This window comes from Egretta garzetta, unplaced genomic scaffold (assembly GCF_000687185.1).
Source record: "Egretta garzetta isolate BGI_Z169 unplaced genomic scaffold, ASM68718v1 scaffold386, whole genome shotgun sequence".
NCBI lineage: Eukaryota > Metazoa > Chordata > Aves > Pelecaniformes > Ardeidae > Egretta > Egretta garzetta.
Genome location: NW_009260063.1, coordinates 436499 through 450719, shown reverse-complemented (window position 1 = coordinate 450719; position 14221 = coordinate 436499). Strand labels below are relative to the sequence as shown.

The 14221-nt window shown below is 51.7% G+C and overlaps 1 protein-coding gene across 1 annotated transcript in view; it reads right to left on the bottom strand.

The window, feature by feature from the left end:
• The window catches only part of CTBP2 (C-terminal binding protein 2), a 100946-nt gene that overhangs the window by 1376 nt on the left and 85349 nt on the right, over positions 1-14221 (bottom strand). The window contains 7 exon segments of the mRNA XM_009641072.2: positions 1085-1202; positions 1978-2105; positions 2901-3031; positions 3982-4196; positions 5919-6118; positions 9294-9442; positions 10686-10840. Coding sequence (XP_009639367.1) covers positions 1085-1202; positions 1978-2105; positions 2901-3031; positions 3982-4196; positions 5919-6118; positions 9294-9442; positions 10686-10840 — 1096 coding nt within the window.

Sequence of the window (14221 nt, the reverse complement as noted above, 5' to 3'; positions counted from 1 at the left end):
GGGGGGGGAGGGGGTGGGGGCCCCCAGCCATGAGCACCTCTGTGGCTGCCATGGCCTTGGGGAAAGGCGAAGGGGGAAGGTGGGAAGGGGAGGAAGGTTTTCCCCGCCCGTGGAGGCGGGGAGCTGACCCCAGCTGCCAGCTTACAGGGGCGCCGGGGCTCCCGAGGAGCTTAGCGAGGATGAAGCACCCTGCAGAGGCAGGGGTTAAGCCGGGAGGGCAAGGCTTGTCCTCAGGGTCATGGCGTTGCTCACGCGCTTCGGAGCAGGCAGGAGCAGGAGCAAGGGGATGCTTCTGCCAGGTTTGGGTGTTCCTGTCTGCACGTTCTGCCGGTCGAAGTGAGCGGTCGCTGCCTGTGACCTGCAGGCAGCGTGCAGGGCCACGCACGGGGGTTGCTGGGGGCTCTGCTGCCCGATGCACTCCTGCCCACCTCTGCCCTGTAACGTGACCTGATGCGCCCCGCAGGTTTGGGGCTTTTTTTTTTTTGTTTGTTTCGGTTTTTTTTTGTATCTCAGAGTATTTTTGGCAATGGTGATATGCTGAAGGCTGCCCGTGCTCCAGCTGAGTCCTCACGCCTAATGTCTCCTATCAGCATACTTTGAGCTGTCCAAAGTGGAGCGATAAGGAACCCTAATCTCAGGGATTTAGGTAGAAATTAGGCCACCTGCCTACAGCCCTATATAAGGAGTTTTTACTCTGGCTCGTTAGCCCACAAGCTGGCCCAGGCTCGCAGCCCAAGCACAGAAGTGCAGAGCAAATCTGCAATCACTTCAGTTTAGAAGTCACGTCCTGCTTGTTTATGGGTCTGGGGGCCCTGGCACTTAGGGAGACTCCACAGAGGTGACTGCTGGCCCACCAGAACCAAGGCTTGGTGGATGGGAGGCTTTATAAACCCATGGTTAAATCGAGCAGTGTGACCAATCCCAGCGATGTGCCCACTGGTCCCCAAGGAGGGCGACTTTGCAGACTCACAGCTGAGCCAATGCAGGAGTTGCTTGGGCTTCCACGGTCCCTTCACAGCTGGAATCCCAAACCCTACCTCTGCAGGGGAACTGGCTGTGGTGCCGGGCCTCTTCTCCAGCTTACCTGTACGTGGCACCATTGAGCTCTGGATGAATTGCTTGCTGATCTATTACTGACCACGGAGCTGTTGTGACAAAGAATTCCTTATTCACGCAGTTCCTTAGGCTTTCTGGGATGCGCCCTGGAGTTGGTAACAAAGGTAAGGACATGTCAGGTGAGTCCTACCTGTATCACTCTCTAATAGTAAGCTACACTTTTTCCATTTCACTATATTTGTTAGCATAACAGCAGGGGGAGGTGCAGAAATTCCTTGTTTCAGGAGGCCGTTTTGGTTGTTCTGAGGTGCAGGGTGGGAGACAGTTTCCTACCCTGAGTCCCAACTCTCTGCTTTCAGAAAAGCTGTTGCCTTGAGCCTGCTGATTTCAAAGCAGGGGCTAAGCCAGACATGAGGCTGTGCCATCCAGGTTAACAAGGGGGGGGGAGGCAATTTTTAGGACAAGAGAACCACTCATTTGCTGGAGTATCATGCCCACCATCAGTTACATCAAGAGCTGGACACAGGCGCCTTCAGTCCTTTGGGATCTGATTTCGGCATGCGGTCTGCTATGGTCTGCACCATCTTTTGGATTAGCACCATTAGAAGGGGCAGCAGTCACAGACACTCATCTTTGCCATGCTGCACAAGCGCCCCGTTGATTTAAAAAAACAAAAAAAAAATAAAACCCACAAAAAACCAAAACCCACAAAAAACCCTCGCCCAAGCACAAACACGCCCAAATGACAGAAAAGTAAAGTTTGGTTTCCCAGCTCTTCTGATGGGCAGAAAATCAGCGTTAACCCCTGTTCCCAGCCTCCTGCTGAGCCAGGGGCAGGGTGAGGCCCTGTCTATACCCCTCCTGCCTCACGTTCCAGGCGCACACGTGAGCTAACCCCAGCTTCTCCGTGGGGCTGGGTACCTGTGATCGCACGCCGTATTTCAGTAGCAGCAGCTTCTCTCATCTCTAGTGATGCCTGCTCGCTGTACCAAGCGGTGTGCGGAGTACAGATTAAATTAGGAGCATCTTTCAATGGGCCTTGAGCAAAACTGGGAGCAGGGAAAAAAAAAAAAAGAAAGATTAATCAATGTTTAAAAAGAGAATAAAATGTTGTGAATGGCAAAAGGCTTGGGGCCTGCCCTCTGCCTAGGTAAGCCTCAGTCCCCAGCCCCTCGCCTGCGGCACCGTGGAAGCACGGGGGAGGAAGCGCGGCTCCAGTGCGGGGTGCAGACTGAAAATGCACCAAAAAAAAGAGACAACAGGGCTGAAAAAACCAACCTAGTGGGTGGTTGTTCCTAATCCTCCCACAGGAATAAATGCCTGGGGCTGTCTCTGCAGCGGTGTGGAGACGCAGGGACAGGTTACACCCGGCACAAGGTGGGAGGGGGTGGACATGGGGGGTTCCCCCCTTTGTAGGAGCACGCTGGCTTTTTTTTTTTTAAATTGTTTCTGAAAACACAACCAACCTCCTATCACTACCCCCATCCCCAACCTGCAGTGAGGGGAGCTGCAGGCCCACTTATAACCAGCCCCTTCCCAGCTAGCAGCCGCAGCCTGCGGGAAAAAAATGCCAACATTTGCCACAGTACATTTGTTCTCATGGACAAGAGAGTGTTTTTTGGGTTTTTTTTTAAAACACAGGCGGATTGCTTGTTTGAAGCTCCCTGTGTCCCTTCAAACACCGGTAAATCCGGTGCCTGAATGGATGCTGCAAGGTGCTGGGCCTTTTCTCAAGCCAGCAGGACTGTCCCCTAGCCTGGCGCTGTGTGACAGGCGTGTGGCTGTTGTGACCCCCCTGGCCACACTGCTACAGATGGCAACCCCAGAGAAAGCCAGAGCTTTACCTAAATGGTTCAGACTCGTGCACATCAAGCGCAGCCCCTCGTATCCGTCCCTCCTTCAGGGCTTGAGTTAAGGCCTTCTCGTCCACCAGCCCCCCGCGCGCCGTGTTCACCAGGAACGCTCCCTGCCTCATCTGGCAGCGGCCGGGGAGAGAGAGATGAGAGTGAGCTGGGTGCCGTGACCCGGTCCTACCCCCGCCTGACGCAGCAGCAGGCGCCCGGGGTGCCTCCGCCCGGGACTGCACCCCCCCTTTTCATGCTGAGGGGCTGTGCTCCTGCCCCAGAGCAATCCCCACCCCGGTGCACGTGGGCGTTCTATGGGAAGCCCAGCTCTGGCTGGTATCGGCAAATAAAACCTGCTCCCGCTGTCACCTCCACACCACGGCTGTAGGGCTGGCGTACCTGGTAGCATGCTACCCCCCAGTAAACACCCTGGGGAGACAGACGGGCTGTTGGGTGCAACCAGCTGTAGCCCATGGGCACTAAGAATATCTCCAGAGAAGGAGGCTCCACAGCCCCCCTGGGGAGCCTGGGCCAGGGCTCGGGCACCCTCAAAGTCAACAAGTTCTTCTTCCCGATCTGGAAAAGTAAGATGGAATTTAGTGTGTACATTTGCAAAGGACAAGTGAAATATGTGAACTTCAGGAGCGTTGCGTGAAATTAATCTCCAAAATAAGAAAGTCAATGACTCTTCAATTACTAGTGCTAGTAGACATTGCATGCAGGGGTTTAGATTTTGAGAAATATAGCCATCTGTAGAAATATATTTGCTATATATTTCTCTACAAAGTTTGCTTCTTAGAAACCGTTTTAACAATACTTACTACACTCACGTAATACACTTCAAGACCAGGTTGGACAGGGTGCAGAACAACCTGATCTAGTTAGCAGTGTCCCTGCTCACTGCAGGGGGGGGGGGGGGGTTGGGCTGGATGACCTCTAGAGGTCCCTTCCAACCCAAAACATTCTATGATTCTATGATTCTAAGGCACGTGGCCATGACTGCAGAGGGACCCACGGCCAGCACCTATGCTCGTGCTTGCCCACTGAAGAGCATGAAGGTCGTGTGCATGAGGCAAATTACCTGCTTAATCGTGAAGTCGTTGATAAGGTGGTGGTTATGTTCGTTAAGGTTACAGTGCAACGAGACACAGTCGCTCTGGTAGAGCAGGTCCTGGAGCGTGTAGACCCGCTGGACTCCCAGGGACCTCTCTATCCCATCCTGCAGGTACGGGTCATAAAATATCACGTTGAAGCCGAACGCCTTGGCTCGGACCGCAACCGCCTGTGCAGTGCGACCTGTGTGCGAAGGAAAGAGAGGGGGGGGTCACTTAACTGAATCCCACTGCCCTGGCTCCATGCAGCTGAGCTGCCCCATGGCCTGAGCCCCCCCCCAGCCTGGCCCAGGGACTACCCTGGGGGTCCCCTGGGACGTCCTGGGCTCCCCAGAGACCCCCTGAAGGGATGCTGGCTGGAGGGCAAACTCAGGCCACCTTGCACAGGGAAGGCTGTGCTTGGGTCTAGCAAATATGAGATGCTTGTATTAAAATTTAAAAACAAACAAACAAACAAACAAAATGAAGAGTGAGGCCATTAGGCACCTGCTGGCTCACAGCCATTCGAACACGTGGCACCATCCGTGGCCACGCAGGGCTGGCGGGGAAGGCCCAGCGTGCGGCTCTGGGCATCGCAGAGAAACGATCCTCTGCGGCGCTGTGACTACCAGGAAGAGCCAAAAAAGGAAAGAGAAAAGCGCCGCCTTTTTTAGGCAACTTGTTTGTGATAGGTTTTTCAGCCTCTCGCTGAATGGCTGGTTAATTGGGCATGACGAAGACAACTGTCATGGCTTGGAAGCAAAGGGCAACTACAGCCACTGTGCTGGGGAAGGATGTCTGCGGCGTCGCTGGAGACCCCCCCTCCGCCCATCCCCGCCACAGGCTCCGCGTGCCCTGTGTGCAAAGCCGCAATTATTTATTTATCCTTTAATTTTTCCAGCCAGCAGCAGCACGGCAGCCCAGCACGCGCTTGGTGAGTGGTACGCAGCAACGCCCCCCCGTGCGTGCACGCGACCGGACGCCGTCCCGGTGCACCAGGGATGCTTGGTTGACCGGGGGCCATCAGCTGGGTACCTGCCCGGATGTCCAGCCGAGAGCACACAGCTGGGCCCTCACCCTGGCCCTGCCACACGGACCCAGATCTCCTGCTCTAACCTCACCCACCCGCCTTGCCTCAGTTTCCCCATTTAAACATGCTTATATGCCAGCTTTTTGCACTAATTAGCCTAGGGCTTTGCAAGATGACAGTGTGAAGCAAGTGGGGAAATTGGCTGCTGCACAGAAAGCGAGTGGAAATGCTGCTGCAACATTTGTGGTCGTGCTCCCTCACCGGCAGCCACCTCCAGCAGCCAGAACTGCTCCCTAAACCGGCACCTCCCCAAACCTCCCCTGCTCACGTTTCTGCCACTTTGCGTGTGTCTGGCCACCAGTCCCAGGTGACCTTCTGCTGCCTGAACGCACCTCCTGAACCACCTTGCGATGGCTGGACTTTGCTCCCAAAAGGGATATCCCAGAGGGCTGTCAGCAGAAGTGCTGATGGTACCTCTGATGCTAAAACTCCCTGTAGCTACGGGCGAACTGAAGACAAACTTTGTTTTTACACAGCCCTGCCATTGCACAGGGCAGAATGCCTCAGAAGGAGTTGGGTTGGTGTAGCTGTGGCTCAGGGATGGGGTTTTTTGGGAGAGGATGGCAGCATTACCAGCTGTGGTCCCTCCTGGGGCACTGCCAGGTTTCACCAGACTCCTCCAAGGGCTCAGCCAAGGCTCACAAAATACAGCTCCTTCCCCCCCCAAATCAACATAACATTCACACTGATCCACTGTGGTGGTTCTGGGTTTGAAAATGCTCATTTTAGGTCCTTCTTAGGGCAGTGAAGTGGCATTGAGTCTTCCTCAAAGACTGAACGTGGGGCCAGCAGCGCTCCATGCACCATTCGCAGGCTGCCTGCCCTTTGCCAACGTACCGAAGCCGATGAGGCCGAGCGTCTCCCCTCTGATGCGGGCGGCGCCGGAGGCCACCTCCCGGATCTGCTCCACACTCTGCACCCGCGTGCCTTCTCGCAGCGCCTGGTAGAGCCACGTGTTTCGCCGGTAGAGGTTGAGGACGTGGCATGCAGAGCAAACACCACAAAACACAACCGTGGCTCAGGGGGGGCAGCCCCGGCTGCCCGCCCCACCGCTCCCCCCGCCAGCAAAGCAGAGGCCCTTCACCCTCACGTCTCCCAGCCAGACCATCATTCTTTAAGCATTTGGAGTAATGTTTTCCCAGGACGTGCACAGTTTACGTACCGCAGCCTGAAATCTCTGCAAAAAAATCTCATTACCGTGACCGGTGACGCTCAGGAGTCCCCTACACCTCGGCGTCCCTCTGGAGTAAGGACAAGTGCAGATTTCAAGTGCGATAGCTACACAGGAGTAAGTCCAGCAGCAAAGGTTTGTTTTGCAATAGAAAGGCTTATTCTTGTTTAGTTTAATCTACCTTAAAAGCAGCTTACATCACGCTGGCAGAAGTCACTCCTTTTCCCCAATTAGACTGTTCAACCACTGAATTATTTAGGGACCAATAATTCGGTGAACTCCAGCAGGACGCTGCTCCAGGTCAGCGTGGCATGGCCAGCTTCTCCTTCCACCAAGTGCCGAAACAGTCAACTCAAAACACCCCTTGCTGAGCCTCCACCTGCCACAAACACCCCACCCGCACTCCCACAGGAGGAACCGATCGCTCCTGCCACAAAAGTTAGAGGCTTTCCCAAAATTTGGGAAGGGCAGGGGGCACAGCTGCGCTGGAGCAGCTCTTCTAACCCGGCACCACCACTGGTGCGCACCTCTGCCTGCCCCGGTGCGGGTCCTGATAACAGACCTTTGCCACAAAAGGTTCATTTTAAACCACTGTGTCCCTGCTCGGAGCTGCAAATATTAGGTTCACGAAGATGCCTCCCCCGTCACTGCCCCGCCAGGCCCTGGCTCAGTAACGCGTGCACGGGTGTGCTTCGTTTCATGTCTATCCAGAGGAGCAGTTAAGCACCTGATTCAATGCGATTTAAACACACATTTCAAGACGGATGTGTATTTAAGTGCTTTACTGGACTAGGGCCTTTGAGTAGAAAACGTGAAGAAGCAGGAGATAAAGAGAATAAGATATTCAGAAAATCCCCCTCCACTGCAAGGGGCACTGATTCAAAATTGAAAAGCTGTTTCCCATCCCCCTGCCAATCTCCCTGCTCCCAGGAACCTGCTTTTCTGTTTTTAAAACTGTTTTCCACCCTGTGGCTGTTTGGAAGACCTGCAGAAACTGGAAGAAAACTGACTGAACCTACAGGGAGAAAAAACCCACTGTCAACCACCCCCTGAACACACTGTCCACCTCCTCTCCCTTTCAGGTGACAGGGACATGATGCTCTGGTCCCCGCGAGCTCCTAAAGCTGTTGCTGTCTTGTTTTACATTCCCCATCTCTTCCACAAAGTGAACTTCTGATTTACCTCGGGGATTCGGGTGCAGCCCCAAAACCACGCTGACCATGCCCAAGCCCCAGTGAAGGGGAAGGGAGGGCTTCCCTAGACGATTGCACGTTTAAGTATCAAGCAACTGCTGCTGCCCATTTGTAGGCAGAGGCTGTGGTTGCTCATGGGGGAAGAGAAGAGACAAGAAGGCTGGAGGGCGATGGGCAGCTCCAGCAGCGCTCCCCATCGGCCTGCAGCTCCGCTGAGGGTCCCCATCACCAACCCATCACCAAGGTGGCACCTGTCCCTTTTCTGATGGACTGCTTGCTGATAGAGCTGGATGAAACCAGGCTGACTTTCCCACAAGCTTCTTAGGCTGTTATTTATTGCCGTGCCCCCCAGGAGCAAGAGCTGCTGGCACCAGGGGTTAAATACCCACGGTGGATGGTTCCACACCAGCATGTTCTTCTAGGGGTGTCTTCTTGTGGGTCAAAACTGCTCACCCCGGCCAGCGCAGCGCAGGCGGCTGATAGCACGCAGCCAGGCACCGTGTGTAGACACTGGTCATTTATTGACTGCACAGTCTAAAAACTACCTTATGGAAAGCAATACCAATTAAACTTTACGCTACACTTGTGGGTAGTCATTACATTTTCTACTCGAAACCACATCATTTGGCCACCCAATTTGCCAAGTATAAAAAGAAGGATTATACTGCAGTATCCCATTACTTTATTCGTTATATTTTTCCTTTCTTGATGTTCAAAGCCTCAGAACATTGTTATAATGGATAATAACAATAAGAGTTAAAAACATGAAGAAACCATTACATTGGGAAGACACTGTTCTCCTCTCGAAAAAAAATAATTCACTATATTGAGAATTGCTTTTTTAGGAATGACTATTTGAAACTCTCTTATCTCAATTATCCTTGTAAAATGGCTCACGTGAAATGGCTGTTATTCCTCGCTTCCCCAGAGATAACCTTTAATACAAGATATCCTAAACACTATTGTAGGGCTGCTTGATAACTGAATCTTGGGATCGGATGATCAAAACCAGTTGTAACTCAGCTGCCAAAATCACAGATACAATTAAGCTCTCCCGGTTGGGGGTGTGCAGATTGCTAAAGGTCTCAGTGACCATCCAAACCGGTATGGAAATCGGGTGGCCCCAGCACTTTCTGACAGCCATACAACGCAGCCTACATCCTCCCCTCCCCTGAACCTGGGCATACAGAAAAATCCCGTAGCTGGACGTAGGGGCTCCTTTCCGAAAATGTGGCCCTCTGTATTTTGGCAGTCCACATAACATGACCCTACAGTAAATCTCTTTTTCAAGTTCCTGAGGCACCTTTGATGAGACGGCAAAGGAGGCAGCAACCACCCAACGCACAATTCCTGCTCCAGCCATGCTGCCTTCCCAGTGGTGTGGGCATGACTCTCAGAACCAGATCAGATCACGAGACTAGTCTTGCTTAACAAAATATAATAAAACACCCTTCCTCCAATTTTTCTAATGCTAGATCAACTCTCCTGTGCCAGAAATAGAACAGCCATACCAATATCTGCCAGTACAAGGGGGCTCCTGCAACTAGGGACAGTGTGGGAACGAGGGACTCGGATGGGGCAGTTTTAACACAGTGTGAGCCTACAAGCTGCCATCTAAAACTGCACCGTTTTGTTTACTTCACGGTCAAGTTTTCTTGTTGTAGTATTCTCTACGGGCAAAAAAATGTAAACTGCACCTGTAATTTTAAGGGCTGAATCAACCCCCTTTGGGAGGTCCTGCCTGTGTCTCCACTTTGCCAGCATGCTCCCCGGGGAAGCAGCAGGTACTTGTGCTGATTTTAAAGACTCGGAGGGATGTGAGAGGGAATTGGGGTGTAAAGCTGAGACCTACCAAGCTCCCCCGCAGCTTTGATGTCGATGTTGTCGTAGCCACTGCCTATTCGAACAATGACCCGTAAGGCCTTGAACTTCTCTAGATCTTCTCGAGTCAGTGTGATGGTGTGGTACATCATTGCCCCAACAGCTTCATTTAATACCTGGAACAGAACAGAGATGTCAGGAGCCACCAGGACACCTGAAGGGGATGCCTGCAGCTCCTGAATCAGGAATATTACACAGTGAACTGTACATTTTTACTGCTGACCTACTGTCTGACCCAGGCACGGTGCCAGCTGACACTTCCAGGTATCACCAAAACTATCCGGGGTGTGACCCACCGACACTGAGGCCATTCCCTTGGGGAACGGACTGGACGGATATCTGAAAATTGTGATGTTACCTCTGGGGAGACAAGGCAGTGAAACCTGAGCCTGTCGCTCACCCGGACCCTCTTCCAGGTGGTTATCTGCTAATCCCTCTGCTTCCAACCAGCAGTAACTCTGCTTTCAAAAAGGAATTAGGTTTTATGGCAGTATCTATTGTTTTCGAACACAACTGTGTGTCACTCCTAACTCCTTGACCTTCTTTTGTATGTTGGAAGTACAAATACCTGTCACACTGCTCACGTTAACCTTTCCTGTATGTTTTCAAAGAGCACCTAAAAAGATCTGTGTGAGGCTGTACAGCCATGTAAGGCTGTACTCCGTCCCTTTCAATGGAGGTTCGAACCTTCATCAGTGCTCACCATAAGCTACCTCAGTGCTCTGGAAACCCAAGACTTACCCAAATTCTCCAAGACTGGCTCATCTATCATCTACCAATGTCTCATTAAAAAACCTCCATCCTCCTTCCCCCGCATTTAATATTTGAAGCACTGCAAAGATCAGGACTGATGCTATCTGTAGTTCTCTTTCCCAGATCCTGGAAGTGATTTCTGATCCCTTCAAACCTCATTTGAGTTATCTAAATGTGCACAAAGACCACTTTTAAAACTAGTATTTACAATTAGTTGAGCTTCCAAGCAGAAACGTTCATCCACACTGCACGGATCTGCCTGCAGCTGCCCAAACCTCACCCATCGCTGCTGGGGTGAAATGAGCTGCCAAGGTGCAGCCAGCACTGCTGTACCGAGCAAGCGGCCTTCAAAAAAATGAGAAACGTTAATAATATAGAGGTAAAAAACCTCATGGCAAGAGAGAAGGTGACTTTTTTTTTCCCAAAATAACATCTGGCTTTTAAAACAGCCTCACTGAATTTTAACCTACAGCAACTTCTGCTGATGTTATCTGCTGGTGGTCTCCAAGTGCAGCTTTATACATGGTTTTTCTCAAGAAGAATTGGAAGAGGAAGGCCAGAGCACACTGTCCCCCAGCCCGCCCGCGCCGGTGCAGCTCACGTTACCTTCTCGTGAATCTCCTGAGTTGATTGTGCGTCACAGAATGCAACCGTCGCCAAGTCCTTCAAAATGGGCATCTCCACCGTACAGTCCCTCCCGTCCAGCAGTGCCACCAGGGGCCGGGGGTGCATGGGGCCGTTCATGATTTGAGGGCGAATACCTGCAAGCAGAAGGAGGGCAGCTTTTACACCGGCGGCAGTGGAGGTACCTGCGCGTGGTTCCTGTGTCAGGTGGGGGGCAGAGGCACCTGGTTTCAGCTTGCACAACAAATTTCGGGGGATGATGGCAGTGCAATGTGATGTTTTGTGCAAGGTCTGGTTCTCCCTCTGGGAGTATGGATGCAGTTTGCCCTGGACGGAGAGAACTTGTCCAGTGAGACTTGTTCCAGGACTGGGATGGACAACCCCATTTCAGCTCCCTGGGACTTTATGGGGATGTCTCACCGCTGTGCCGATCCTCACCGACACAGGCCACGTTTCAACCGAACCACATGAGCCAGAGCTACCAGCCTCTTCAACTGTTTTATTTAGCATCTTAGGAGTGAAACCCAAGCCAACAGTAATTTTTTCCCCTGCCTGAAGGAGGGCCAGGATTTTGTTCCGCAGATGTACACTGGCACTTGGGTCTGTTTTTTTAAGGAATGAATTTATCATTTTGACCACCTCAGAAAGACAAGTCCAAACAGACATCCACTAAAGAAAAAAGGATTACTGGAAAATCACAGGAAGAGCAGGATACCGAAGACCTCTTTAGCATACAGGCATATATTCTGTTATATTCCCAGCTACCAAAAGGCTTCAAGGTGGGCACGGCGAAGCTCACCTTGCTCTGTAAAACCAAACCCGGTCTATCCTCGCATCCCGCAGGATGCTCTGGGATGTGCAGCTGGAGCCAGCGTGAAGGACCTGCATATAGAGGATGAAATAGCTGCAGAGCCCACTCCATGGCGGCGGCAAGCGCACTCATGCCAGTGCAGGACACTGCTCTCCTCACGCTTACACACGCCTCGCCACGGGCTGCTCCCTTGGAAATACGTGTATTGAGAGGGCTGTTCAGCTGCGCTGCGTTTTTCTCATTTCACAACTCCACGTTTTCCAGGCTGAGGTGAGGAAAAGAACAATCACCACCAAGGGCTGCAGAAGGCCGATTTTCATACCCTATTTATTGCTTTGCTGGGGATTAACCGGTTCATTTTTGGACAAGTCACTTCGAAATTTCTGTGCCATCCTTTACCGTTCAGTAAGGGCACTTATTCCATTAGGACTGTACAAACTATCTATCTCAGCTATCTTTTTTGGCTACCCAGGCAGTTTCTGGGAAAAGCATAGGTGGGGGGGAGCGGGTGTTCTGGGCACAAAGCGGTGTTTTATTTCTGCTGCTTCACCATGAGATGGCCAGGCCTCGGGGGGTTGGGTTCGAACCTTCAAGCCCCCTCACAAGCAGCCTCAGAGAAGCCCCTCTCCTCACACCAATCCCCCTTCTGCACAGGAACCTGCCAGGGCTCCCAGCCAACATCTCTATCACCTTTAAGCACAGCGCGTGTGCGATCCGCTGATCGAGGGGCTATGGGGCACAGTAAATGCCTTCGCTGCTTCGGGGTAGGAGCTCTTTTCCCTGCCCCTCCACATCACAGGTATCACTACTTACTGGCGGTAAAATTGCTGATGCTGGTGAGCTGGATAAGCATGGGGCTTGGCTGAGGGAACACCGTGGAGTTGGTCTGGGGTATTTTTGGGGGTTCAAACATCTCACATGGAGTATGACAGAACAAATGCTACCGTCTGTGAGTAAGTTGGACTAAAGCCGAGAGCGGGAGGCTCCTTCGCCGTCCCTTGTGCGCGGGGCTGGGTACTGCTCCAGCCCTCTGGACTGTGGTCAACACCAGGAATCGTTTGACTGCAGCCCCATGTGCCAGAAAAATGACAGTGAGGGAAAGAAACTAATGAGAAGAGCAAGGCACTGATTTTTTTTTTTTTTTTAAGGGAAAAATGAAACGTGCCTTTTTGTCCAGATCGCTGTCGGGTGAAGAATTAGCAAGATCTCCACCAGCTGACGCGTATGGGACAGACATGGGTGCTGCTGGCCAAAGCGATGCCGGAGCATCGCCCTGGGATGGCATCTGCACTGCTGCGTATGAAACGCGGGATAGCATGTAGGTAAATTTATTTTACCTGGGAAAAAGTAACCCCACGGAAACAGGCAGGTTTAATGGAGTGGGTTTAATGGATCTCCATTCCCATTTCATTGAATCTGCTTTAAGAAATGAAGAACCAACCAACCCAGCAGACCTGACTGAAGATTTCAAGCATTACACATGAACGTTTTTGGAATGGCTCCTTCTCTCTGTCTGTCCTATCGAGATCTTCATTAGCACATACAGGAATTAATACATTATGTTTGCATGCCTTTCATCCAGATGGAAGTGCAACTGTGTCAGTCGGCAGGGTAGAGTGCCGAGATGATTTGGATAACCGAAAGAAGCTTGCCATAAGCAGATAAGCAAGAATAAAAACATGCACAAATCTCAGAGCGCTTACACAATCCTTACGTGAAGCTCTATAGCACAGCTAGATTATTTTCTCAGGTTAACAAGCGAGTGAATTATAACACTGACTTAAACGCTTACTAACCCGTATCATCTCCAAGGCTTAGAGCATCACCTACCTGCCTCACACCACAGCTGCAAATAAAAAGGAATCTGATGCAAGGGCAAGGTGGTCGTGGTGGTCCCAGCCCCGGCAGCCACCGGCACCGTCCCCACATTGTGCAGCCGTACGCCTCTGTCTGGGCAAGCTGAACTCAGAGCTCCGTAGCCACAACCATCCTCAGGCAGAGCAGCGGGCAAACAGAGGCTGGTGGTGGCTTCCTGCGAGCTCAGCACATGGAAGACCATACCCCAGGCTATCTGAAACCCTGACATTTAATCCAAGCCCCAAAATAACAGTTTTATTATGCTGCCATTACATAAGCTTCTTTGAAACTCAAACGAAACACAGCTTTTTTTTTTTTTTTAAACAGCATCTGTGTCTTTGCTCGGGATTAGGGATGTTACTGTGCATGATGACACAGGGTTCTCAGGCACGTCACCCTCACCCGCACACAAAAGTGCAGTTGCCGCGGATGAAGGCTGGCTGGGAACCGCGAGGTAGGCACAGAACGTCTCTCATTTCTTCTGCTTCCATGAGGGAATTTACTTCAGCTTGACAAGGAAAGTTTTGAAGCAAATCAATACGAGATGAAGTGCATAATGTATGGAAATTATGTTTTAATAAAAACCATTGGCAAGTCTGCAACTTAAAGCGCGGTCTATTTTCCTCGCCTGCCTCTCGTTGCCTCTCCACCACTCTGTGTCCATTCTGCACCGTCCTGGTTCCTGCCTCCTGCGCAAAACCACTCAAACCAAAACACTTGGGCTGACAAAAACAAGCTAAGCTCGCTATGGTTTTCTTTTTACCCAAGCTCGTTGTTCTGCTTGCGACTGCTTCATTAAGAACGAGGTATGCCATGGATCAGAAAGTAATTAAACAGCCTGACACTCCCC